The sequence below is a fragment of the Podarcis muralis genome, chromosome 15 (assembly GCF_964188315.1).
Source record: "Podarcis muralis chromosome 15, rPodMur119.hap1.1, whole genome shotgun sequence".
In the NCBI taxonomy this organism is placed as follows: domain Eukaryota; kingdom Metazoa; phylum Chordata; class Lepidosauria; order Squamata; family Lacertidae; genus Podarcis; species Podarcis muralis.
Window position 1 is genome coordinate 45,252,843 of NC_135669.1, and position 25,160 is coordinate 45,278,002.

The 25,160-nt window shown below is 48.7% G+C and overlaps 1 protein-coding gene across 3 annotated transcripts; it reads right to left on the bottom strand.

The window, feature by feature from the left end:
• Positions 1 to 998: 998 nt before the first annotated feature.
• On the bottom strand, positions 999 to 25,136 carry UNC119 (unc-119 lipid binding chaperone). 3 transcript variants are annotated; one of them, XM_077919708.1, is made up of 6 exons: positions 24,614 to 24,746; positions 14,450 to 14,500; positions 5,407 to 5,520; positions 4,216 to 4,318; positions 3,228 to 3,400; positions 999 to 2,520 (listed from the first exon to the last, which is right to left on the bottom strand). In XM_077919708.1, exons 3-6 carry the CDS (start codon positions 5,453 to 5,455, stop codon positions 2,408 to 2,410), a joined length of 438 nt encoding a protein of 145 aa, XP_077775834.1. In that variant the 5' UTR covers positions 5,456 to 5,520; positions 14,450 to 14,500; positions 24,614 to 24,746; the 3' UTR covers positions 999 to 2,407. The 3 variants fall into 3 exon arrangements, with proteins under 3 accessions (XP_077775834.1, XP_028563777.2, XP_077775835.1); XM_028707944.2 differs by lacking the exon at positions 14,450 to 14,500 and having other exon boundaries at positions 24,614 to 25,136; XM_077919709.1 differs by lacking the exons at positions 14,450 to 14,500; positions 24,614 to 24,746 and adding an exon at positions 17,203 to 17,224.
• Positions 25,137 to 25,160: the final 24 nt, after the last annotated feature.

Below are 25,160 nucleotides of genomic sequence, written 5' to 3' on the forward strand. Positions count from 1 at the left end.
CAGAGAATCGTGCTGCTTACAACACAGCCAACCTATTTTTTAATGCTATAAAAAAAATAAACCGCGGCAATTCTGCAGCCGAGGAGAACTGCCGGCAGAGCCATGGCCTCTGCGTAGAGAAGCAGTCCCCGTATGGCGCCTCTGGCTTGCCCCATCCTTGCCGAAGACAGGGTCTTTTGCGTGCCTCCGTTCGGCTGCAAGGTAATTCCTCCAATCTTCCATAAGGAGATTGTCTTTTTCTTAAGTGACAGGTGCCAAGAAGGATCACCCTTGAGCGCTTAAAACTCTGGCACACTTATCGCAAGCTGCAAGATGCTGTCGTGATCATTGCTAATGGCAAACCGCTTGGGTTGAGCCCCAGAAACAGGTTCTGCCATCTCTTCTTCTGCATTGTCATTTTGACATTTCAGTTAGGGCAGAACGGAAATAAAACAAGAGCACCATCTCAGCTCATGTTCTGCCCCTGGTCCAGACTTAGGCTTGGAAATAGAAAAATGGAATTCATGTGACTGGTCAAAAACTCAACCAAGAGATGATATGCACACACACACACACAGAGAGAGAGAGAGAGAGAGAGAGAGAGAGAGAGAGAGAGAGAGAGAGAGAGAGAGCTTTCCCACCCACCTCCTGCTCTGGACTGCCAAACCCCCCTCAGTTGACACCCCCCCCCCTTGGCCCACTTTCAGGAGACCACAACGCAAAGATCCACAAGACTCTCTGCCTTTTCCGTTTGGACTTCTTGCTTCAACAAGGCTGCATCCTGAGAGTGAGTGAGAAACAGGACTTAATCTGCTGTCTGGTAAAGTCCCCCTTTTCGGAGGCCGGCACACGGCTGTTTCGATTAACTCACGCTTAGTATTTAAAGAGCCCCTTACAGAATGGCCAACACACCCACCCAAACCCCAGTGGCCTGGAGGCTCCACGATTACACCAGGAATAAAGGGGACTCCTTGTCTCCCACCCAAAGGCTGCTTGCATTTTCGACTTCTGAGCCCCCCGCCTTCCTCTCCTTGGACGTTCTGGAGAGTCACATGCCCACAGAGAGCTTGGGCCCCACACAGGCACCCCAGCACCCTAAGTCGCTTCCGACCCCTGACCTCTGGGCTTGCGCATCTTCGGAGAAGGGACGTTTCCCAGGTGATTCACACGGAGAGGAAGCCAAAAGAAATAAATAAGTCACACGCACACAGAGAGAGAGTGCTTAAAATAAGAAAATCCCATTCCCCAAATCCCCATTAACAGGGCAGGCTACTCTCCCCCCAAAAAGCCCCCCTGGCTGGAACGTCTATAGGATTCTGGTCTGAGTGGCTCTCCTTTAAGAAAGAAGTTGGGTTTGGGGTAAGGAGTTGGGGTTCAGTCGGCCAGTTCTGTATGGGAAGGAAGAGGTGTCTGCGGAAGGGGCTGAGGACGAGGGGAGACCCATGAAAGGGCTGGAGACCCCCAACTCTCCAGGATTTGCACGGAAGATGGAAGAGGCCTGGCAGAAGAGGAATACCCCGTCTGGTCTAATATACCCACAGCTATCTTTCTAAGTGCAAATGACATCAGGCATTGGAATGCAGAGATTTGCTGGGCTTGGAGTGGGGAAGTATGACAATGGGAGCAATAGATCCCAGCGGCCCGTTTCTGTGACAAGCCTCCAGGACCCCCCCAAGAGAGATGGCAAAGGGTGGGGCACCCAGGAGACCCTGGGATTGGCCTGAATGAGGTGATCTGGGATCTGGGCTCCCACCCAGCCTGAGACGCACAGTTGCCGCCCTTTGCAAGTGCCAGAGGCTCCCACAGCAAGACCCCTCTTCAAAAAAAAACCACACACCTATCTAAACGTTGTCCTGATTTGCTTCCGCTTCTCAGAACGCTGAAGGGGCAAAGGAAATGGGAACGGGAGGTTAGGACTCTGCCCCGAGGACCACACAGGTCCTTCGTCCGACCAGAGGGAAGGTGCACGTCTCAGAGTTCGCATCCGCCTGCCACCGGTTCCGAGAAAAAGGGGGTCATCGAGGACGCCACTCTCTTGGAGAGAGCGTCTGGGGTGGGTTTTCCACACAAAAAACCAAAACCAAACCCCTGGGCCAAAGACAAAGAGAGAGAGAGAGAGAGAGAGAGAGAGAGAGAGAGACCATAGCCGGTATGAAACGCAGACCTCGTTGGCCTGGAGTTACCTACGTGGAGCTATTTCAAGCCACAACTACGGGGTTAGTGGTGTGAGGAGGCTCTCTCTGGGAGAGGGGGTGGGCAGGGGGGGTTGCCTCAACAGCTCAAGGAACAGTTAACGACTTCAGCTAATTTTAGTCCCGAAACTCCAGCTCCTGGCAGGGTCCTCGGATCCTGGCTCTCCATGCCAACGCCGGCCGGCGGAAACCCATTTCTACAGGAATTTGCGGGGAAGGCGCCTGGCGGTTCCTCGTCAGGGTCCCCCGCTGTAGGAATAATCCGCTTTGTTGTGCATGACCAGCTTGCTATCCACAAAGTAGAAACTGTCTGACTGGGTCTCGTAGGGGTGCAGGATCATCTCCTGAACTGCAAAGGAGGAAGGGAAAAGAAAGAGGCTCACAGCCGGCAGCCTGGCTATAGGGTGGACTGCAACGCCCCAAACAAAGATGCCCAGCCCAGGGGGGGTCTCTTCTCTAGGTCCCACCACCCTCACAGGCCCACTGGACGTGGGGAAGGCTTCTCCCAACCTTTGGAACTCCCTGCCAAGAGAAACCAGATTCGCCGCTTCCTTTGCCAGCAGGAGAAGATCGCTCTATTCCAACAGGCTTTTGGGGACTGACTGGCTGGTTTGCTTTTTTAAGGAAAGGGCTTTTAAACAGTCCTGTGCTGCTTATATTACCCATATTTTAATAAATCAGTTTTGTATATTGTTTCATTTCTGTTAGAGTTTGATTAATGATTCTGTATGCTTTTAGCTTTTTGTGTCGCTGTTGTTTTAATTGGCAGAAGCCTTGGGCAAAAGGTGGGATATTATTATTATTATTATTATTATTATTATTATTAATACAGATGGATAAAATGATTTGCCAATAGTGACCTTGCCCAAAATGGAGCAGGTTGGTACAATCAGACGCCATTTTGAATCAAGATGGCGGAAGGAAGCTGGTCTTTGTGAGTTTTTAGCATTCCCAAGCAATGCCTGCTGGGAGGTGGGGTCCAACGAATTCCGGAGCTCGCCCCCCCCCGGCTCCTGCTGCCCTACTGCCCCCCCCCCCCCGTTGGCAGCCGCTTACTGAGGTCTTCGGAGAGCTGGGGGAACTCGTAGATGTGCTCGCAGGTGTTCTTGCTGCTGGGGATGCAGAAGCCGAACTCGAAATCGAAGCTCTTCAGCAGCTGGTCCCGGAAGTAATGCCTCTCGATCATGCGGAAGTTATTGATGGGCTTGTCGCCCACGGTGAACTCCACCCTGAGAGAGGGGGGAGAGAAAGCTGAGGTCCCTGCAAAACGTAGCGGGGGAAGGCAGACTTTTCAAAACAGCGGAGTCATAAAACTATCAGAACAGAACATTAGCAGACTGTGATTCCTGCCCTGAAGCGGGGTGGACTAGATGAAACCTTAAGGGCCCCTTTCAACAATTATATGATTCTGTGAAAAAGTGGGAGACAATTTCTCAGCGAGGAGTCACTTTTTTTTACTCTCAAAGAGAGGGGAGGTACATAGCTCAGTGGCAGAGCAGCTGTCTTGCTTGCAGAAGGCCCCGGGTTCATTCCCCAATGTTGGACAGAGCAAGACTCTTGCCTGAAACCCTGGAGAGTGGCTGCCAGTCAGTGTAGGCATCACTGAGCTAGGCAGACCAACGGTCTGACTCAGTCTAAGGCAACTTCCTGCGACCCTTAAACCAGCTCTGAACTCAGAACCATGAGGACTAGAATATTGATCTTTCAGAGAAGGGCTTTCACGAAGTGGCAGAGCCCCTGGCACAGTTCATGGGTACAGAACACTTGCTTGGCATGCAGAAGGCCCCAGGTGGCATCTCCCATTAGGGCTGGGCATATCCCTGGTCTGAAACACTAAGAGAGCTGCTGCCAGCCTGTGTGGACCAGCCTTCCCCAGCCGGGTGCCATCCAGATGTTGCAGACTATAATTTCCATCAGCCCCAGGCAGCATTTGGACCCTGGGCTGGAGGCTGCCCCTCCCTGGCCTATAAGGTGCATTTATTCAAACAGACATGGAACAGGGAAGGTTTCTGCAGCCAAGCGAAGGCCTTGCCAGGTCACTTACGTGGCTCCGACCTGACGCAGCCGCAGAAACGCCGGTGTGAATTGGTAGCGCACGAAGCGCCCGGCGTTGGGGTCGACGTCCTTCTTGTCACTGTGCTCTCGCTCTGGAAGGAGAAGAGAGAGGAAATGAAAGATACAGGGCAGGTATCCCAATGTAAGAAGAGCCTGCTGGCCCGTCTAGTCCAGCACCCAGTTCCCTCCCACAGAATCATGAGGACCAGGAACTTGTCTCTCGAAAGCAAAAGCGAGTTCTCCGAAGAGGAGTTCTCGGAGGAGATGGAGGGGAGAGTCTGGCTGGACCAAGCCAAGGGGGTCCATCACAGCCTTTCTCCCCCTGTGGGTCCCCAGATGTTGTTGAACTACAACTCCCATCACCCCTAGCTAGCAAGGCCAGAGCTCAGGGATGATGGGAGTTGTAGTCCAACAACATCTGGGGACCCACAGGTTGAGAACTGCTGCCTTAGATACGCTGTCCTCCTAAACCACACCTGGACCACCAATGGCAGCTGTGAAGGAGATCCAGGGACTGCTTCCTCATGAGGAAACCCCCTGAATCCCGAGGAACACAGTGGCTCGGAGACCACAGACACGTGTTCCGAACCTGGATCTTTTGGTACCGCCGTTCTTGAAGAAAAGGCGGGTGCTGATCCTTCTCTAATGTATCTAAGGGTCTCACACCAGAGGGCTCTTCAAGGGGATCCTGTCTCCTGTGGCAGGGAGTTCCATGGTTTAAAAACAGCAAAAAGCACTAAAACAAAATGCTAGAAATCTGTTCCAAAGCGAGGAAGCACCCAGACCTCTGGGAAGGGGTGTGGCTCAGTGGAAGAGCCCCTGCTTGGCATGCAGAAGGTCCCAAGCTCGATCCCTGGTAGGGTGGGGAATGACATCCAGTCCGAAACTCTGTAGAACCCTTGCCACTGAGCAGACACAGTACGAGGCTCCTGTTTAAAGCAGGACCTTGAGGACTAGAGCCTTGCAACAGCTTTGTATGCAGAAGGTCCCAGGTTCAAACCCCAGGGGCATCTCAAGCTAAGTCTGGGGGGAAAGCCTGTCTGCCTGAATCCCTGGAGAGCTGCTGCCGGCCAGTGCAGACAATACTGAGGCAGATGGACCAATGGTCAGGTTCGGTTGTAAGGCAGCTTCCTGTCCGAAGGAGTCCCTTCCATCAGGATAACGCGGACTAGGAACTTACCTGAAGCCGGCGGCTTGGTGATTTCAAAGAGCACCGTGCCCGACTCCATGTCTCGGATTTTGAACCGGGTGAAATCTATCTTGTAGACGTTCTCCTCCGGGGTGCAGAGGTAGTCTGCGGGAGAGAAGGGGCGTCGCAGTTAGGAGGGCAGGCAGGCCAAAGGGTTCAGGCCTGCCCCATAGGCAGGTGCAGGGTTCAAAAGCTGCTCCACTTTCCTTTTCGGGAGGGGGGGAGAAATTTGGTGCAGGTCAGATTTCACTGATTTGTTTTTTAAAAGTGCATATATAAATTGAGTACAGTAGGAAAAATGTATGTTGCTGATGAATTCCCACAAGGGAATAATAGTAATTGTATAATAGTACAATTGAATAATAGTAATAATAATAGTAATTGCAAATTGATAGATGCTTTGTTTGCAATTCCTGCGTTGCAGGGAGTTGGAATGGATGACCTTCGGGGGTCCCTTCCGACTCTCCCATTCTACGACGCTTAAATGTGGTGAGCCGGGTGAGAAATGAGAAAAGGAGAGACATCAGAATTGCCAGATTCGCTCATCTCTCCTTCCTCTTGCTGTGGGGTCTATGCAGAGAATAGGCCTGCGACTGAACTCAACCTAAATCCACATCAACAGGTGGAAACAGGCTTGGTGTTGTGGCTTTGCGTACACCATAATCCTGCAAAAACTGAATTTTAAGGGGTTTATTTCAAAGCAAGTTTCTAGACCTTATGACTGGAAGCAGACACCGGAAACATGCAGCCAACGCCATCTGCTTGTAACCAGAGGAGGAAGGTGAATACAATTCTTCCCTCCTAACTATTTGAAGAGCAACTGTAATCAACAAATTACGCTAGTAGGACTACAAGAAGTTTTGTAAGGAGGAATATATGAAACATTGCAAAGAAGAGAAAGCAGAGAGACATTAGTTATGATACTTAAATGTAATACTGAAAGTAAGAAATGTAAATTAAGTGGGAAAGATTGGAAAATTTTCAGATGTGATTGATGGAAGTAAAAAAAAATTGTATACGATATAAAAGTATGTTTAATGATTGCTGAAAATCATATGTTAAAAAACTAATAAGAATACAATCCTTTCCTCCTTTCCCTATTCCGCAAGCAGAATAAAAAGCGTTCAAATTTCCCACACAGGTTGCAGAATCCAGCTAATTTATTTCTAGAACTGCTTTAAGGCAGCTTCTAAATTATTATTATTATTTTGTCAGAGTCATGAAGTGGCAACAACCGCTGTCAAATTGTAAATTCTTTAACGCAGGATTTTTGTTTTATTTTATTTTTGTATCAAAGGAAGCCTGGTGCTTTGCCTCTCGCCCTCGTGAGGAACGGCCAGCGCCTCCTTCGCAAAGCCTCTCCCTTCTGCCTCCTCCCTCTCCCAGGCTGGCATTCGGTGCCCCTGCGGCTGCAGCCTTGCCAACCCTAAGAGGCTTTGCCCTCTGACAGAACAAAAAGGATAAGCTCCTTTGCAGCCGCTAAGCCCAATACACCTAAATAGAGGAGGCGGATCTGGGCCCCCGCTCCTCCCCGACAGAGAGGCGCTCTCCCAGGGAACCCCGGGAAATCTGGGCCCACAGTGAGACGCGTTAAATAAGTTGGAGTTCTTCTTATTAAATATACCAAGAAAAAAGCACACCAAGAACTCAGGCCAATGCTAGTTTCCGTAGTGGGAGTGGTCCCTACTCACAAATCAATAGTCAATTTTAACAAAAACTGATCCATTCAAAAGTATGTATTCTGACAAGCATTACAAACTCAAATAGAGATTACAAACTCTAGCAGAGATTACAAACTCAAACTCATAAAGATATGTATAACACAATAATTCGTTTCAATCCTTGAGCAAGTCTGAAGTCAATTATGGATCAGAAACCAGTAAATTCATGTTAGTACATAGTCAGATTCGACGCGAGATGCAGCGGCAAGAAAAGCCAATTCTAAGCTGCATCCACAGAAGTCTAGTATCTTTTATTCCCCTTCCTTCCCTCCTTCTCCCCTTTTTATGAAGATTTCCCGCTCTGGGATCCCACAGCTAATTCTCCCCTGGTCTCCTCGCTGGCCCAAATAGGACTAATTTAGCCAGCTAGCCCTGGTGATCACCTAATGTTTATTGGATGGATTTCCCCCCTAAACTGATTTTTGAATTCTGAATTTATTGTTTTTCATGTTTTCATGTTTTATACTGTATTTTAAGCTGTTTTTTTTGTTGTTGTTGTTGTTTGTCCGACTCAACATCAGGAAGAACCTTCTGGCAGCAAGAGCTGTTCGATGGTGGAACAGACTCTCTCTGGAAGTTGTGAACTCTCCTTCCTCGGAGGTTTTTAAGCAGAGGTTGGATGGTCATCTGTCCTGGACGCTTCAGCTGAGATTCCTGCATTGCAGCAGCGGGTTGGGCTGGATGACCCTCAGGGTCCCTTCCAACAGTTCTCTGATTCCATGAGTCTACAATCACAAAAATCAAGTCGGTCCTAAAATATGTACCCTGAATGTTGCGAGCCTGAGTAGAAAGGCATTCAGCACTCAATGGAAGCAGGACAATGAAGGTGGCAGGTGCACCTCTTTGGGGTGAGAGTTGCCTAGCTTAGGGGCTACCACAGAGAAGGCCCTCTTTCCCTCAGCCGCTGAGCATCCGCAGGGGGAGAAACTACCAAGAAGGCACCGCCTGCCGATCTCAACACTCAATGGGGACTGTGGGGAAGGAGCCAGCCTTCCCTCTATGTGGGGCCTGAGTTGTTCAGGTCTTTAAAAACTCATGTGAGTTAGTGGCACAATTTATCATAGAGTTGTAGAGTTCGAAGGGACCCCAGGGTCATCTAGTCCAACCCACTGCAATGCAGGAATCTCAGCTAAAGCGTCCAGGACAGATGACCATCCAATCTCTGCTTAAAAACCTACGAGGAGGGAGAGTCCACCACCTTCTGAAGGGAGGCTGTTCCACCGTCGAACAGCTCTTATTGTCAGAAAGTTCTTCCTGATGTTGAGTCGGAATCTCCTTTCTTGGAACTTGGAGCCACGGGTTCGAGTCCTACCCTTCAGAGGAGAAAACAAGGTTGCTACATCTTCTATGTGAGATATTTGAATATCCTGAAGATATTTGAAGATGGCTATCCTTTCTCCTCTCAATCTCCTCTTATCCAGGCTAAACATACCCAGCTCCCTCAACCACTCCTCATAAGGCTTGGTTTCTATGTCCTTGGTCATCCTGGTCGCTCTGCCCACCTTCCAGCTTGTCAACATCCTTCTTAAATTGGGGTGCCCCAGGACTCCACGCAGAGTCTGAAGAAGGTAGCATTTATTTTTTATTTAATAAAATTCTTACCAGTTGATGGCAAAAACTTCAGAGTGGTTTACAAGATGACAAAACAAGAAAACCAAGAAAGATTTGCAAGCCTACTTCAAAGCATACAAAAGGTAAAATACTCAAACAGGTTAGAATTACCTTAACTTCCTAAGCATATGGGCAGGTTTGCCCAAACAAAATTGTTCTTAGCAAGTGCTTGATATCAAGAGGCAGGGAGTTCCAAGGTGCAAACGCTGCCACGCTAAGCAGCCGAGTTCTTACAAGGGCAGAACGGGTGTTACCTGGCCGTGCCAACTTCCCCGATCAGAGTGATCAAATGGGCTCAAGTCAATCTCATAGGTAAACAAGGCAAGTGCTTTCAGATTGTTTTGGGTATTGCGTTTTAAAGTTGCAACCTGCGCTCTGTGACATTACAGCAATAAATCAATAATAGCATTTTGCCTTTTTCTTGTTATTGATGCTAACAGAGAGTAGCTCCCCTCCTGCCTTTTGCCCAGAGGCCGCGGCACTCGCTCGCCCTAAGCCTGTCAGAGCGGCCGCCCACCCCGGCCCCCGCGCCCTAAAAGGATTCTAATTCCGGACGGCTAACGAGGTTAGCCGCCCTCATCGGCAAATGGACCATCTGGGCAGATCCCAGATTGGCTGGATCGGATGCAGCGAATCAGCAGGGTGCGGTCAGCTGCGAGGGGGCGGCTGCGCGAGGGTATTTCATGGAGGCAGCCCAAGCGCCCCAGATGGTACTCTGCACAATTGATTAATTGTTATTATTTATCTATTTATCTATTTATTGCACATGTATACTGCCTTGTCCCCACAGGTCTCCGGGCATATCATAAAGTATAAAATATAAAATAATATAAAGTATAAATTTGCATTATTTACACCCCGCCCATCTGGCTGGGTTTCCTCAGCCACTCTGGGCGTCTTCCAGCAGAATATAAAAACATAATAAAGCGTCAATCGTTAAAAATCACAATATAAAATCACACAATACATAATAAAAACAAGAACAACCCAATAATCCTCCCCTTCTACAACACAGTTTAAAAAGGGCATCGGATGTCAATCAGCCAAAGTTATGAATGAATGAATTTTATTATTTTGGTCACAGACCAGTTCCAGTCCATATACAATTTCAAGGAAGTCATAAAACACAATAGGGATACATTTGAATTTGCAATTAGGTATCACATACAATACACATGTAGCAAGTTTAAAAATATATATAAATTAAAACTTAGTCACTAATCTATAACCTAAAATTATCATTTAAGGCCTTAATCATTATGATAGCACAGCTTGTTCCCTAAGTTTTATGGCAATCGCACAGAATTTAGCTACCCTTAACGTGATCTCAGGATCCTTGTCCTCTACAGGGATTTTAGACATTGAAGTTCAGATTCATTTGGAAATTTTTGCATAGCAGGGGTAATAAATACCGAGCGTACATCCCCGTAGAAACGGTAGCATAACAAGGCATGAGAGACAGTTTCTACCTCCATCAAGCCGCAGGGGTCCAAAGTTAATATAACTTGCAGATCTATGGAAACCCTTAAAAGGATACCGGCACACAATTTCCCCCCGGAGGTTGGAATTAAATATAGGAATTACAGCCCTTGAAATCTGTATCTATTTTCCTTAGGAAAAATGACGCACAAGGAAGACATCCTCCTCATTTCCAGGTGTCAAAAATGCTTCTTTCCATATCTCCCCATTGTTGGAGGGGTTGTGATAAACCCAGCATGTTATCATTTATGGTGGCAATGAAAATTGGGCAAGGTTTTTTAAATTTAATCTTGACGGAAAGGATAAATATTACAAAAGAAACAAGTTGTGTACAAACATACGTTTAAAGAAGACAGAAAAACGTTTAATATATGGGAAATAACAGTGTACAGCTGAAAACGCTGGCAGCATTAAGATAAATTCAGCAGTGCAAATAAGCTTTGATGGATGCCATAATGGAATACTGAATGGAATAGTTTTTTGTAAAATATGCAGGGATATATGATATGTAAAATGAACCATGGAAAGCAAGAAGGGAAGTCATTGATATCTTAAGGGTGTAAAAGGAGTATTTTAAATTATGAAGCAGAAAATTTAAATACACACACACACAACCACTGTCCAAAATTAATGTTCCTGAATATTTTTGAGGATACCAATGTAGATATATTTAAAAATAATTGGCCTTCTAGATTATCTGCAAATAGTCATTGAAACTCAGTGGGAAGCAGCTGTGCAGATTCCTTCCCCTCCTGGTGAGTAAGCAGGCTGGCCAGATCTGCTGCCCCAAATACTCGAGGTGTTGCTGCTGCCAGCCAGCGCAGACAATACTGAACTAGGTGCACAAATGGTCTGCCGTGGGATTAAGCCAGTTTCCTCTGCCCCTGCTTAAACCAGCCTCTAGTGCAGAACCATGAGGGCTGGAAACATGTTCTCTTTTTAGAGGAAGTTCTGTGAGAGACCCTCGAAGACAACACTGGGCTGGATGTGAATGGTCTGACTCGGCAGAAGGCTGCTTCCTCTGTTGCTAATTCAAAGCATCTCTTTAATGAGAACCACTAGCACCTCTCTTTTAAGGGTGGCATGTAGATCCGCGGCAGAGCGGCTGCTTGGCATGCAGAAGGCCCAGGTTCCATCCCCGCCGGCAGCATCTCCAGGTAGGGCTAAGAAATATTCCCTGGTGAAACCCCTGGGGAGCCGCTGCTGCCTATCAGTGCAGACAATACTGAGATGGGTGACACCCTTGGACGAGTTTGCATGTTCCTGTAAAACTTCACGGTGGGGGCACCAGGTTGGCGAATGCTGCCCCGGTGAATGGCACAGGCCAGTCAGAGTTGCCCACACTGTTCCCTCCCTCCCAGCACCATGGCAACGGCCATCTCCCTTCAGCAACGGTTGCCATGGAGATGGTGTGGCCATGGCTCATCTGGGGTGGGAGGGAGATAGAGCGGTCCAGTCCCCAGGGTGGAGCAAAAGGGGCTCCCGCCAGCTCGCTCAGCCTCCCTTTCCCACAGCACCTCTGCTCCGAGGCTCTTGAATCACAGAAGGGGTCTCCAAAGGACATCTAGTCCAACCCCTGCCAACGCGAGAATTGCAGCGAGAGGTGGCCATTGGGCCTTGGCACCCATCACCAGGCCCCCCTAAGATGAGTGCCCACGTGGCTGTCAATGAGGAAGATGGGCAACCAGGGTGGATAAAAATCAATGATTATTTTAAAAAAAAAAAAAACATTAAAATTTTTTTTACTTAAATCAAAAATATATATATTTAAATCAGATTTTTAAAAAAAATTAAATTGGATTTTTTAAATAAAATGCTTTTGGAGGACATATCTTACTAAAGATAGTTTTCTATTTAAGTTACATTGTAGTCCAAAGGCTATTCATCAGGAAATAAGGATTTGTTTTAAGTTTTTCATGTGTGCTAAAACTCGGTTAAAGTTTTTTAAACAAAAAAACCATTTAACCACATCAGTTAACAAACATGGATACATATGCTATAATGTTATTGTTTAAGTTGAATAAATTGTTTAAATTGTTATTAAGGAAATGATTGTTTTTCTCCTTCCAATAAAGCACAGCAGAAAAGTTGTCCAAATATAAAGTTACCTTATTAAACCTCTCAAATATTTCATAATTATCTGTCTATGTATTTCTAATAGTATAACCAAATCAGTAATTTTTGATATAACTGTAAAAACTACCTTGGAAAATTATTATTCCAAAAATGAAACCTTCCTCTGGTTGTAAATAGTAAGATTATACCAGCAAGAATGAATCTTTCTGTAAAAAACAAATGATTTAAATCAGGTCTTACTGACTAGTGATTTAAATCAGGTCTTACTGACTAGTGATTTCAATCAATTTGATTTAAATCAAACGCACCCTGTGGGCAACCCAAGAAAATAATGTGTCAGGAGGAGAAAGGAAGTCAATTCTGCTTGCACTTAAAAACAACCCTACCTGATTTGCCGTTTCTGAGAGGCAGCGGTTGTGGAGTGGTTACAGCATCAGACTCTGAACTGGGAGAGATCAGGGTTCGAATTCACACACACACCCCGCCTTGGCCCACGAAGCTCACTGCATGTGAACTTGGGCCCATCCCTGCCTCTCAGCCTCACCTACCTCACAGGGATGTTGTGGGGATTAAATGAGGACCAGGGGCTGGGAAAAAGCAGAGACATCACCTTGCCAACAAAGGTCCGTATAGTTAAAGCTATGGTTTTCTCAGTATTGATGTATGGAAGTGAGAGCTGTACCATAAAGAAGGCTGATCGCCGAAGAATGGATGCTTTTGAATTCTGGTGCTGGAGGAGACTCTGGAGAGTCCCATGGACTGCAAGAAGATCCAACCTCTCCATTCTGAAGGAAATCAGCCCTGAGTGCTCACTGGAAGGACAGATCCTGAAGCTGAGGCTCCAATACTTTGGCCACCTCATGAGAAGAGAAGACTCTCTGGAAAAGACCCTGATGTTGGGAAAGATGGAGGGCACAAGGAGAAGGGGACGACGGAGGACGAGATGGTGGGACAGTGTTCTTGAAGCTCCCAGCATGAGTTTGACCAAACTGTGGGAGGCAGTGGAAGGCAGGAGTGCCTGGCGTGCTCTGGTCCATGGGGTCACAAAGAGTCGGACATGACTAAACGACTCAACAACAACAACAGGGGCTGGGAGAGACCAGGGTGCGAATCCCCCCCTTGGCCCATGAAGCACAGACCAGGTGAGACCTTGGGGGTCAGAAACTGCCTCTCTCAGCCTAGCCTGCCTCACAGGGGTGTTGTGGGGGTTAAGTGAGGAGGGGGGAACCGTGTAAGTCACCTTGAGCTCCTCAGTGGAAAAGGCGGGAGAGAGATGCGAATAAATACACAATAAATAAACAATGCAAGCGCTGAGAGTGTAGCCGTCCTCCAAAATCTGCTGTTCTTTGAATTTTGCAATGCAAATCTCCAGACAGGGAACTTGTACAAAACTACATATGCTACAGTAAGCAGTACATCAAAAAGGAACATATAAGTGAAAAGGACAGATAGAAATGCAGAATAACAACAACAACAACAACAACAACAACAACAACAATAATAATAATAATAATAATAATAATACTCTGCCCATCTGGCTGGGTTTCCCCAGCCACTCTGGGCGGCTTCCAACAAAATATTAAAATACAATAGTCCTTCAGATATTAAAAGCTTCCCTAAACAGTCTATCAGGGAATACCGCTTTGCAAATACACAAACACATACACACAAAACCACACAATATCACGTAGAATTGTGTAGAAAAATTCAAGAAATTCACACCAAATGTTGCAGATTTTTCCTGAGGATTTCTTTTAGGGGAAAAAGTCACAACTGGATGTGGAAACACGGGGAGCCGAATTTAAGATTTGAAAAATGGGGGGACTTAGCGGCTGCTGAACAGGGGCACACTGGGAAAACGCCGGGTGCAAATGCCGCCGGTATGTTCTTTCTTCACAAGCTGAGAGAGGCTGGTGGCTTCCGGGCAACACGCAGGCGAGCAGCTCTGCGCAACGTGCAGGAAGAGACGCTGCTTACGCAAAAGCAACGAGCCCCGAATGCGAAATTCAAGAGAGTCAAAAAGGCCACAGGAAAACCACCGCTCTTGAAATAAGTTACATCTAAGTTAGAAAAGCTAGTGAGATAAGTTAAGAGGAGACTGCGGTGAGGTTTTCTACAATCAAGCAGTGCACAAAACATAGACTCACAGGAGTGGAGAGTTGGAAGGGACCCCCGGGGTCATCTAGCAGTCCAACCCCCTGCAAGGCAGAAATTTCATGAAATAAAAAAGTTGAAGCAAAGTTGAATGTTAGATTAGGCACTGGGAGCGGAAATGGATCATGTTTGTTTATTTGTTTCATGTCTGGAACAGAAAGGAGCGTCTCCACCCCCATCGTCCCGCCCAGACATTGAGGTCCAGCGCCAAGGCCCTTCTGGCGGTTCCCTCCCTGCGAGAAGTGAGGTTACAGGGAACCAGGCAGAGGGCCTTCTCGGTGGTGGCGCCCGCCCTGTGGAATGCCTTCCCATCAGATGTCAAAGAGATAAACAACTACCTGACATTTAGAAGACATCTGAAGGCAGCCCTGTTCAGGGAAGTTCTTGATGTTTTATTGTGCTTTTTAATATTCTGTTGGGAGCCGCCCAGAGCAGCTGGGGAAGCCCAGCCAGATAATAATAATAATAATTTTTTATTTATTCCCCGCCCTTCCCAGTTCAGAAAACCGGGCTCAGGGCGGCTAACAACAAATTTTAAACTCTTAATAGATGCAACAAAAAACAGCATAAAATACAGTATAAAACATGAATAACAATAAATTCAGAATTCAAAAATCAATTTAGAGGGAAAATTCATCCAATAAACATTAGATGATCACCAGGGCTAGCTGGCTTAATTAGTCCTATTTGAGCCAGTGAGGAGACCAGGGGAGAATTAGCTGTGGGATCCCAGAGTGGGTAATCTTCGTAAAAAGGGGAGAGGGAGGGAAGGAAGGGGAATAAAAGATCAGGCTGAATTCAAATTAAAGGCCAGGAGGAATTGCTCTGTCTTACAGGCCCTGCGGAAAGAGGTTAAATCCTGCAGGGCCCTGGCCTCATGGGACAGAGCATTCCACCAGGTTGGAGCCATCACTGAGAAGGCCCTGGCCCTGGTGGAGGATAGTCTGACTTCCTTAGGGTCCGGGACCTCTAAACTATGGTTGTTCATGGACCTTAAGGTCTTCTGCGGGGTAGACCAGGAGAGGCGGTCCCGTAAATACGATGGCCCTAAGCCACAAAGAGAGGCGGGGTATAAATAATATTATATTATAATTATTATTATTATTATTATTATTATTATTATTATTATTGTCGTCGTTATTATTAGAATGGTAGAATTATAGAGATGGAAGAATTGGTAGAGTTGGGCCGTCTAGCCCAACCCACTGCAGTGCAGGAATCAATGGGCAACTGTTATAACTTTCAGTCTGCAAGAAATACACAGCCGACGAACACACCCAGCTTCCTTTTGCACTGAAAGGACCAGGGAGAAAACGTCACTCACGACATCATTCTGCAAAAGAAGCTGCCTCGATCCATTGCAGAAGTTAAGCGATTTCGCCACGGCGGATGGCTAATCATGTCACTGTTTTTGGAGGGAGGCAAACTGCGGCGTGATGGAAACAGCGCTGCAGGATGCCGTGGCGTCTTCTTCCACCCCCAGAGGAGGAAAACGGGCCAACCCCCCTTTCCCCAAAGCCCTCTTGCCTAACAAGCTTTGCTCGGGCAACTGATAAGCTCAGGGGCTATTTTTAAAACCCCGCAGTGTCGAGGTAAGCCAGGTATAAGGCGAGGACACCCACGCCCAAAGAATCAGCGATTAGGGTGTTATGAGAGCGAAGGAGAGGAAGTTGAAGAAAGGTCTCTCGCTCGGAGTGGCAAGACGGGAAGCGATAGGAAGCCGCAGGCAGATACAGTGGGCACACAAGTTGCAAACACACATTCAAGCCCTTGAGGTCAGCAGGAGGAACCTGACACCCCAAAGCGTCTCTGCTTGCAGTTTAAAAATTTTTTTAAGTGTTTCTGGTGTTGAGAGTGCCAAAGGAGGCATTTTTTTAAAGATGCAATTATTTTATTGACGTTCATGTTATTCTTTTTGCTAGGACATTCATATCCCAGGCTTATTTACTTCTTAACGTTTATACACCACGTGTCTGCAAAAAGGAGGGGGGAAAGATAATGCGATAAAATTAGCAATGCCTTGGGGGGAAACAAGAATAAGTCGAGACATTCAAAGTGTTAAAATAGCAATAGACTAAAAGCAGGTTTCTTGCAAGGGGCTTGAGGTGGGACAGACATTCCACACACACCTTTCCCTGCTTTGTCTTCACAACACCCCTGTGAGGTAGGCTGGGGCCACCCAGAGCCTCTCTCAGCCGAAGGTCACACCCACAGAGCTTCAAGGTCAGGTGGAAATTTGAACCCTGTCTCCAATGTCCTAGTCTTCTAACCAAGAAATAAGGGGGTTCCTACCCAGGGACTTTGTGTAGGCCACCAGCTCTAAACAGCAGCCAACTCCCTCTCCATCTCAGTTTTCCCCATCTGCAAAATGGGAGCTATATTATTATTATTATTATTATTATTATTATTATTATTATTTAATTAATATTTGTATTATGACCTACATTTTCGTAGGCTCAAAGGGCAGTTAACAACATAAAAAAATACAAAATGAGGATGCAAAATACGTAACAAAACAAAAACTAGATTGGTTGATAGATAGATATTGATATAATAATATCTTAAATGGGGCTTAGGGGAGAAGCACTTTGCATATTTAAACACAGCGTAAATCAATCCACTTTGGCCACAGATATCTGCGCTATTATTGTGCCAGGGTGTGCCTGGGTCTCTCTCGGTCAACACCAGCCGCCGACACGGACCAGCGAGGGTTGTTTTGTAAGTTACTAGTCCCAAAGAATCCCACCTTAATGACGCAGGAGCCCCGGTGAATCCCCGCATCAACACACAGGAGCCCATCTGCGTAGCAAGGAGATAATTCCCTCTCTCGGAGGGATTTGGCTCTCAGATAAGTTCATTAGCAGTTACCACAGCACAGCTATAAATAGGAAGGTGATCTGCAAAAGGAAAAATGGATGGGCGGAGGGAGGAGGAGGAGAGGCCTGTGAGCTCCCTTTGACGTGCATCCCAGGTCGGAGGACGGAATCCCCCTCACCTGGGCCACAAAACGGCTCCCAATTCCACTCCCGCAACCTGATGTGTAAACATGATTTTAAAATCCTATAATTGGAAGGACCCCAAGGGCCATCTAGTCCAACCCCCTACAATTCAGGAATCTCATCTGAAGAATCCCTGACAGGTAGCCCTCCGAGCTCTCTTTGTTGTTGAGTCCTTTAGTTGTGTCCGACTCTTCGTGACCCCCTGGACCAGAGCATGCCAGGCCCACCTGTCTTCCACTGCCTCCCGCAGTTTGGTCAAACTCATGCTGGTCTCTTCGAGAACACCGTCCCACCATCTCGTCCTCTGTTGTCCCCTTCTCCTTGCGCCCTCCATCTTTCCCAACATCAGGGTCTTTTCCAGGGAGTCTTCTCTTCTCATGAGGCAGCCAAGTACTGGAGCCTCAGCTTCAGGATCTGTCCTCCCAGTGAGCACTCAGGTCTGATTTCCTTAAGAATGGATGCGTTTGATCTTCTTGCAGTCCATGGGACTCTCCAGAGTCTCCTCCAGCACCAGAATTCAAAAGCATCAATTCTTCTGCGATCAGCCTTTTTTATGGTCCAGCTCTCACTTCCATACATCTGTTATTTTTGTCCATGGAGTTTTCTTGGCAGGGATACTGGAGTGGCTTGCCGGTTCCTGCTCCAGGTGGATCACGTTTGGTCTAAACTCTCCACTATGACCTGTCCATCTTGGGTGGCCCTGCACGGCATAGCTCATAGCTTCTCTCAGCTTCCATGAAGGAGCGAGCTCTCTTTAATAACCTCCAATAAATTGAAGAAACATAGAGTCAGAAGGGATACCCAAAGTCACCTAGTCCAGCCCCTGCAATGCAGGAATTTCAGCTAAAGTATCCCTGACAGATGGCCATCCAACTGCTGCTTAAAAGGGTCTTTGAGAGGGAATCCGTTCCACTTTGATAAATTCTTCCTGTTAGAAAGTTCTTCTGATGTTGAGTCGCCTTCCCTGCAGTTTGAAGCCACTGTTCTGAGTCCTCCCCTCTGGAGCTGGAGAAAACAACCTCGAGACATTTGAAGATGGCTATCGTATCTCCTCTCAGTCTCCTCTTGACCAGCTACTTCCACCATTCCTCACAAGGCTTGGTTTCCTGGTCATTTTGGTCACCCTCATCTGCACACCTTCCAGCTTGTCAATGTCCTTCTTAAACTGGGGTGCCCAGAAATGGACAAAGGACTCCCAAGTATTTTAGTGTTGCATTTTTAACAAATCCATCCTGGCACCAAGTTACAGCAAAGGTTTGGGGCAAAGAATTGCATAAATAACACGCATGCATTTGCAATAACTCAATCTCTTAGCGTGGTGACCTTTGGAACTCCCTGCCTATGGACATCATGCCGGCACCCTCCCTGTACTGTTTTCAGTGCCTACTGAAAACATTTTTTTATTTAGACAAGCCCGTCCAGACATTCAGAAAGCTGCTGCGAGTTTTCACCTAACATTTCAACAGCCTTCGGTTATGGTTGTTGCTACTTCTCCTCCTAGATAATGGTCTCTTTTTCATAACCGCCCTGGAGGGGTGGCGTTGTTTTTAAGCAATCGAGCGGCGTGTGAATTTCTAGGAAGCAAATAAATGGAAACAACGAGAGGCAAGGAGCCCGAGAGAAATCAAAAAAGTGCCGTGCAGAACCAGCTGTCGCGGAAGATGCCCGAAACAGTCTATTTATTCCTCGCTCTGCAGAGAGCATCACTGTTCACCGAGGAGGTGAGAGGCACCCAGGGCTAATGCCTGGCTAATCGGCCGCCCTCTTTGCGCGAGGCCCTGAGAGCGAGCCGCAAATCTGGGCAATAGGGAAGGGGACGCAGAGGGTTCGAGTTGGGCTTAATCCCTTGGAAGGACACCTTTCCAGCGCCAGCTGCTCAGGAAGGGGACAGGGGGAACTGGACGCCCTGCAGGAGAGCAGGAGGGGCCCCAACCCCTTTGAAAGAGGATCAGGCCAATTCACAGAGGAGGAGAGGGCTATGGGGAGGCAGCGAGGTTTCTGAATGCCAGTGGCTGGAAACCACAAGAGGCGAGAGGGATCTCGGGTTCGGATCCCGCTTGCGGGTTTCCCGTCAGGACGTTGGGGTGGCCACCTGAGGACAGGATGCCGGACCAGAGGAGCCACTGGCCTGATCCTGCAGCCAGGCCTGATCTGATGTTCTGCTTCCACAGTCGGAAGCAGCGAGGCTCCTCGTAGAACCACAAAACTGGGACCCCCGGGGGTCATCTAGTCTAGCCCCCGGGGTTTGGGAATCTCTCGTGTTCGAATTCTGCCTGTGGGTTTGCCCTGGGGGCATCTGGGTGGCCACTGGGAGAGCAGGAGGCTGGACACGGTGGGCCCGCCTTGGCCAGGCCCAGGAGGGTCTTCTGATGTTCTTAAGACCAAGAGGATCTCGGTTTGCAGCAGGAACAGGACTCAGCCCTGCTGGGTCAGACGAAAGGCCCAGAGAGGCCGGCAGGCAGCTTCCCATAGCGGCTGCCCGGATGTCCCCAACAGGACACCCACGTGTGCCCCGTAGCCCTCACCCTGGTCGGGGCTGGACCCAAAGGAGCACAGGAAGCAGCCTTCTGCCAGCCGGAACCATTGCTCCATCTAGCTCAGCAGTGTCTGCTCTGACGGGCAGCAGTGGCTCTCCAGGATGTAGGAGAAGAAGTCTCTCCCAGCCCCACCCAGAGACGCTGCCCAGGACTGAATCTGAGAGTTTCTGGGTGCAAAGCAGGGGCTCTGTCAATGAGCTGCAGCCCCTTCCCCAAGACAAGGAAACCGGATACCCAAGGGGTCCTCCAGACACCCTTTTCATAATGCATTCAACTTAGAATGCTAGAATTGTAGAGTCGGAAGGGACCCCGAGGGTCATCCAGCCCAACCCCTTGCAATACAATGAATATTTTGCCCACCGCAGAATTCGAACCCAGGTCCTTAAGAGTCTTGTGCTCTACAAATTGAGCTGTTCCAGTGTTGGCCACTTCCATCGGCACCTGCACTTTGGAACTCCCTGCCTCTTGAGATCAGGTCACCTGCACTCTTTCTGGAGTCTACTAAAAACATTCTTGTTTAGACAAGCCTGGTGTGAATTTTAATCCGCTATAGCATTTTAACAGCTTCTATATTTCAATGCATTGTAGTTTCCCCCCCTGACTTTAATGTGTCATCTTTTTGTAAACCACTTTGAGGTTGGGGGGGGAGGGGGGTTCAATCAAGAGGTGTATAATTTTTATGAAATAAACAAATAATTATTTGTGCGCAAAACGTTAACGGGGTGATTAGACTGTCACACTTTCGACACTGTGCCTGCAAAGATTTCATGGTGGGCACACACTTAGTTCCTCACTGGCACATGCTCCAAAGCTTCTGGATAATTTCGTCCAACTTTCCATAGCTGCACAAGCTCCAGTTTATCTTTTGTTACACTATAGCCCAAGAGTGTCCTTTCAGAGGGCAATACTGTGGCAACATTGGAGTAGTTATCACAGAACAGCTAATATTGCGGAACGACGTGTGGACGGTCCAGTAAAAATCCACTATTAATACACTCTCGTTGCATCAACGTCATGCTACAGAACTCAACTCCACACACACAATAACACGCCACTAGCCTGGAGGGATCCTAAAAGATCCTCTAACGCATTATATGCCCAACTGATCCCTCTGCTCCGCAGGAGATGGCCTCTCACAGAACCTTTCCTACAGAACAGGGCCTTTAGTGTGGCGGCACCCAACCTTTGGAACGCCTTCTTTTTACGTCTCAGGCAGACGCCATCTCTGCTGCTTTTCCAGGGTCTATCAAAGACCTTTCCTTTCAAAGAAATCTCTTGAGCAAAGATCCTTATCTCATCTTCCCTGGTGCAAATTTGTTTGATGAATATGGGTGGGTTTTTTTAATCGTTGACATTCTCATTCATTGCTTTGGGATGATTTGCGGGGAGGAGGTCAAGAATTAAACGGAATCGAATAAATAGAGCGAATGAACAGCGGGCCAAAGTTCCTGGCAGCTCCTAGCACACGGCCACCCAGCCCAAGCGGGAAGCCTTCAGAATCAATAAATTGGCAAAGATGCATCAAAAGTTTTAATCTTCATGTGTGGGGAGCAAGAGGGCTTCAGTTGCAGAAGGTCGCAGGTTCCATCCCTGGCAGCATCTCCAGGTGGGGCTGGAACAGACTCCCCACATAAATCCTTGGAGAGCTGCTGCCAGTCAGTGCTGGCACTCCTGAACTGGATGGCTCAATGGTTCGACTTGGTACAACGCAGTTTCTTGTGTTCCTAAATATGGAATATGAAGATGATGCGGTGTGAGCCCTTTTATAAACAGGGGTAATTCAGAGACAATTCAGAACCATGAGGACTAGAATCTCGCATTGCTTTTTTTAGGGGCTGCAACTTGGTGGTTGATTGCCTCCTTTGCATGCAGAAGGTTCCAGGTTCAATCCGCAATGGCATCTCCACCTAATCCTGGGGGAAAGGCTCCCTGCCTGGAACCCTGGAGAGCTGCTGCTGCCAGTCAGTGCAGACAATACTGAGCTAGATGGACCACTGGTCTGCTTTCTACACCCTGTGGTTTGGCAGGGGAATGACCTGTCCAATGCATCAACAGGAGACACAAATTTGGGTTAGATGGGTTAACCGTCTGACCTGGGACAAAGTCACTTCCTACATTCCCACATCTTATTCACCCCTAATTAACTGAGATCCAAAAACGAACCACAAAACCGTCTGGCTCGCCAGGAGCAGAGGAAATCTCAGGCCACATGCACTTAAATGCAGACTTTGAGAGTGGAATATACAGGAGGATTGAATTGCAGTCCTCAGCAATATACAGACTGCTACAGGAGTCAAACCAAGACCATGAGCCGCCGAAGAGAGAAGAGAGCAAGCTTCTGCTAAGGCCCTTCCCCTAGATTTAAGAAGCAAGATTCTTGTCCTCATGGGGCTGGATTAAGAGCTGGATTAAATAGGAAGATAGGAAACTCCCCTATATTATACCAGACAACTGAACCATCTTGGTACTGCCCTCAGACCAGGGCATCCCAAACTTTTCATGTTCCTGACACACTTTTTAGACGCGCATCATTTCGCAGCAGCATAATTCAGTTTTACTAGCAAACCAGAGGTTAAACCATGAGTAGGCAAACTAAGGCCCGGGGGCTGGATCCGGCCCAAACGCCTTCTCAATCCAGCCCACGGACGGTCCGGGAATCAGCGTGTTTTTACATGAGTAGAATGTGTCCTTTTATTTAAAATGCATCTCTCGGTTATTTGTGGGGGATAGCAATTCGTTCTCCCCCCCCAAAAAAATATATATATAGTCCGGCCCCCCACAAGGTCTGAGGGACAGTGGACCGGCCCCCTGCCGAAAAAGTTTGCTGACCCCTGGTTAAAGTAACCATTTCCCAGCTCTGAGAGGAGCAGTGTTTGCACGACACACAAACATGTCGCGACACAGCTTGGAAAGCTCTGGTCTAGGCTAACCGGCAGGCAGCAGTGGCTCTCCGGGGTTTCAGGCAGGAGGGACATGCCCAGACCCACCTGGAGATGTCATTGGGGACCAAAACCTTAGAGCCCTGCTCCCAAACCGGAGCTATTCCTCTCCCTGCCAGAGCCTTTTCTGAGGGAGGAAAGCCACAAAGCTGCAACCACGCAGGTCAAAAGCACACCTGCCCTGGGCAAGCTCCCAAAGGACACACTAGACTAGGGGTCAGCAAACTTTTTCAGCAGGGGGCCAGTCCGCTGTCCCTCAGACTTTGTGGGGGGCCAGACTATATTTTGGAAAAGAAAAAAAAGAACGAATTCCTATGCCCCCCAAATTTTAAATGCATTTTAAATAAAAGGACACATTCTACTCATGTAAAAATACGCTGGTTCCTGGACTGTCCGCGGGCCGGATTTAGAAGGCGATTGGGCCGGATCCGGCCCCCAGGCCTTAGTTTGCCTACCCATGCACTGACTAGACCTTCACAGAGCCCGTTTGCTTTTGCACACTCCAGGAAGTGGCAGAGCTTGGAGACGTGCAAACCTCCCGCTTCTTGACAGCATTTGTGCCTTTAGCCCAAAAGGTTCTCGGAAGTGGCTCCCCAAAAGCCAGCACTAAGGCTCACCATCTAAAAAGACATGGCACAAGAGGAAAAAGGGAGGAGGAGGGAGGAGGTGGAAATCAAGCACAACTACTTCAAGTTACCAGTCCCTAAACATTAAAAGCCTTATCATCTCCTCCAACTATTCACACGCTAACTTTGAAAACTCAATGCGGGGACACCTTTCCGCTTCTCTCCAATGCAAGGGAGGTATCCTGGCAAGTCGATCCTTGCGGGAGAGATTCCACAGATGGGCGGAAGCCAGACACAGGCAGAATCCAGGTGCCAGGGGCCTCTGAGCACCAGGGGCCCACCAGAACTCCAGCCAGCCTTAGCAGGCCGTAAGCCCCCTGGAAGAACACAGGTGCAAACTGAGAGGCGACGGTGACACTCGTGTCATGCCTGCTTCTGACATGCACTGGCGTGTCTGGTTACGCAACCTGTCATGGACTGCTTGGGTCTTGGGTCACCTAGGCCCTAGGGGAAGCGAGCCCCATGGGGCTACTTCTGAGTAAACAACCACAGGAGGGGGCTCTGGAGCAATACTTGATTCCATTGTGGTTTGCCAAAAAGATAAAACAACAAAAATTATCCACAAGGAGCATAAATAACCATCTAGACTTGCAAAAAGTCAAAATAACGACACTCTTGGGATGTTAATAACCCAACAGGAATGAAATAATAATAGACGAACAGCAGCATTTGTTCTACTTTATTTGCTTCCTTTCCTCCATTCAACTTTCTCCCTCCCGCGGAAAAGACTACCGTGTAGGAAAAGCGCGGGTGGAGACAGAAGACGCCCCCCCCCCAGCCGACTTTGCCGGGGAGGACCAATGAGGAGCAGCAGGGACACCCCTTGCGGCCCCTAGAGGGATCGAGTGGAAGTGGGTGGGGTGTGGAAGATCGGGGGGCTGAATATTCAGGGACCCCCTCCCCACCCCCACTATATGTATCTTTCAGAAAGACTGGTCTTTGCGGCCAAGGGGCCTGGCGCTGTTGCGTCCGGAGGGGTTGCGCTTTGGCGCTGCGCCCAGGGCGCACGGCGCTTGGAGAGGTGCAGGGGACTCCGGGCCTGCGGGGCCGCCTTACCGGAGGTGATCTTGGGGAGCCCCAGCACGTCCTCGGGGCTGATGGCGGCTTTGCGGAGCAGCTCCTCCTCGGTGCAAGCGGCGGCGGCGGCGGCGGCTCCTCCGCCAGCGCCGGCCCCGGGCGCGCCTCCTCCTCCTCCTCCGGCGCCGCTGCCCTTCTTCACCTTCATGGCGCCGCCGTTCCCGCTGCTCCCGCTGCTGCTCCTGCTGCTGCTGCTGCTCTGGACGGCCGCGGAGCGAGTGGCGGCGGCGGCGGCGGCGCGCGCGGAGGCTGCTGCAGCGGCGGCGGCGGCGGCGGCGACAGCGACCACGGTCGCCTCGCTCCTGCCCGCCCGGCCGCGCGCCCTAAGCGCCTTTGCGGCCGCCGCCGGGCCGCCCCTTCGGGCCCGGCTCCTCCCCAGCGGAGGGAGGAGGGAACGCAAGGGCGCCTCGGAGCGCGTGCAGAGCGCCGGCCAGCGCGGGGTAGGAGAGGTGGTGGCAACCTCGCCGGGCTGCTGTGAAAGGTACATGGCAGAAAGAAGGGCAGCCCCTGGGGGGCAATTGGAAAG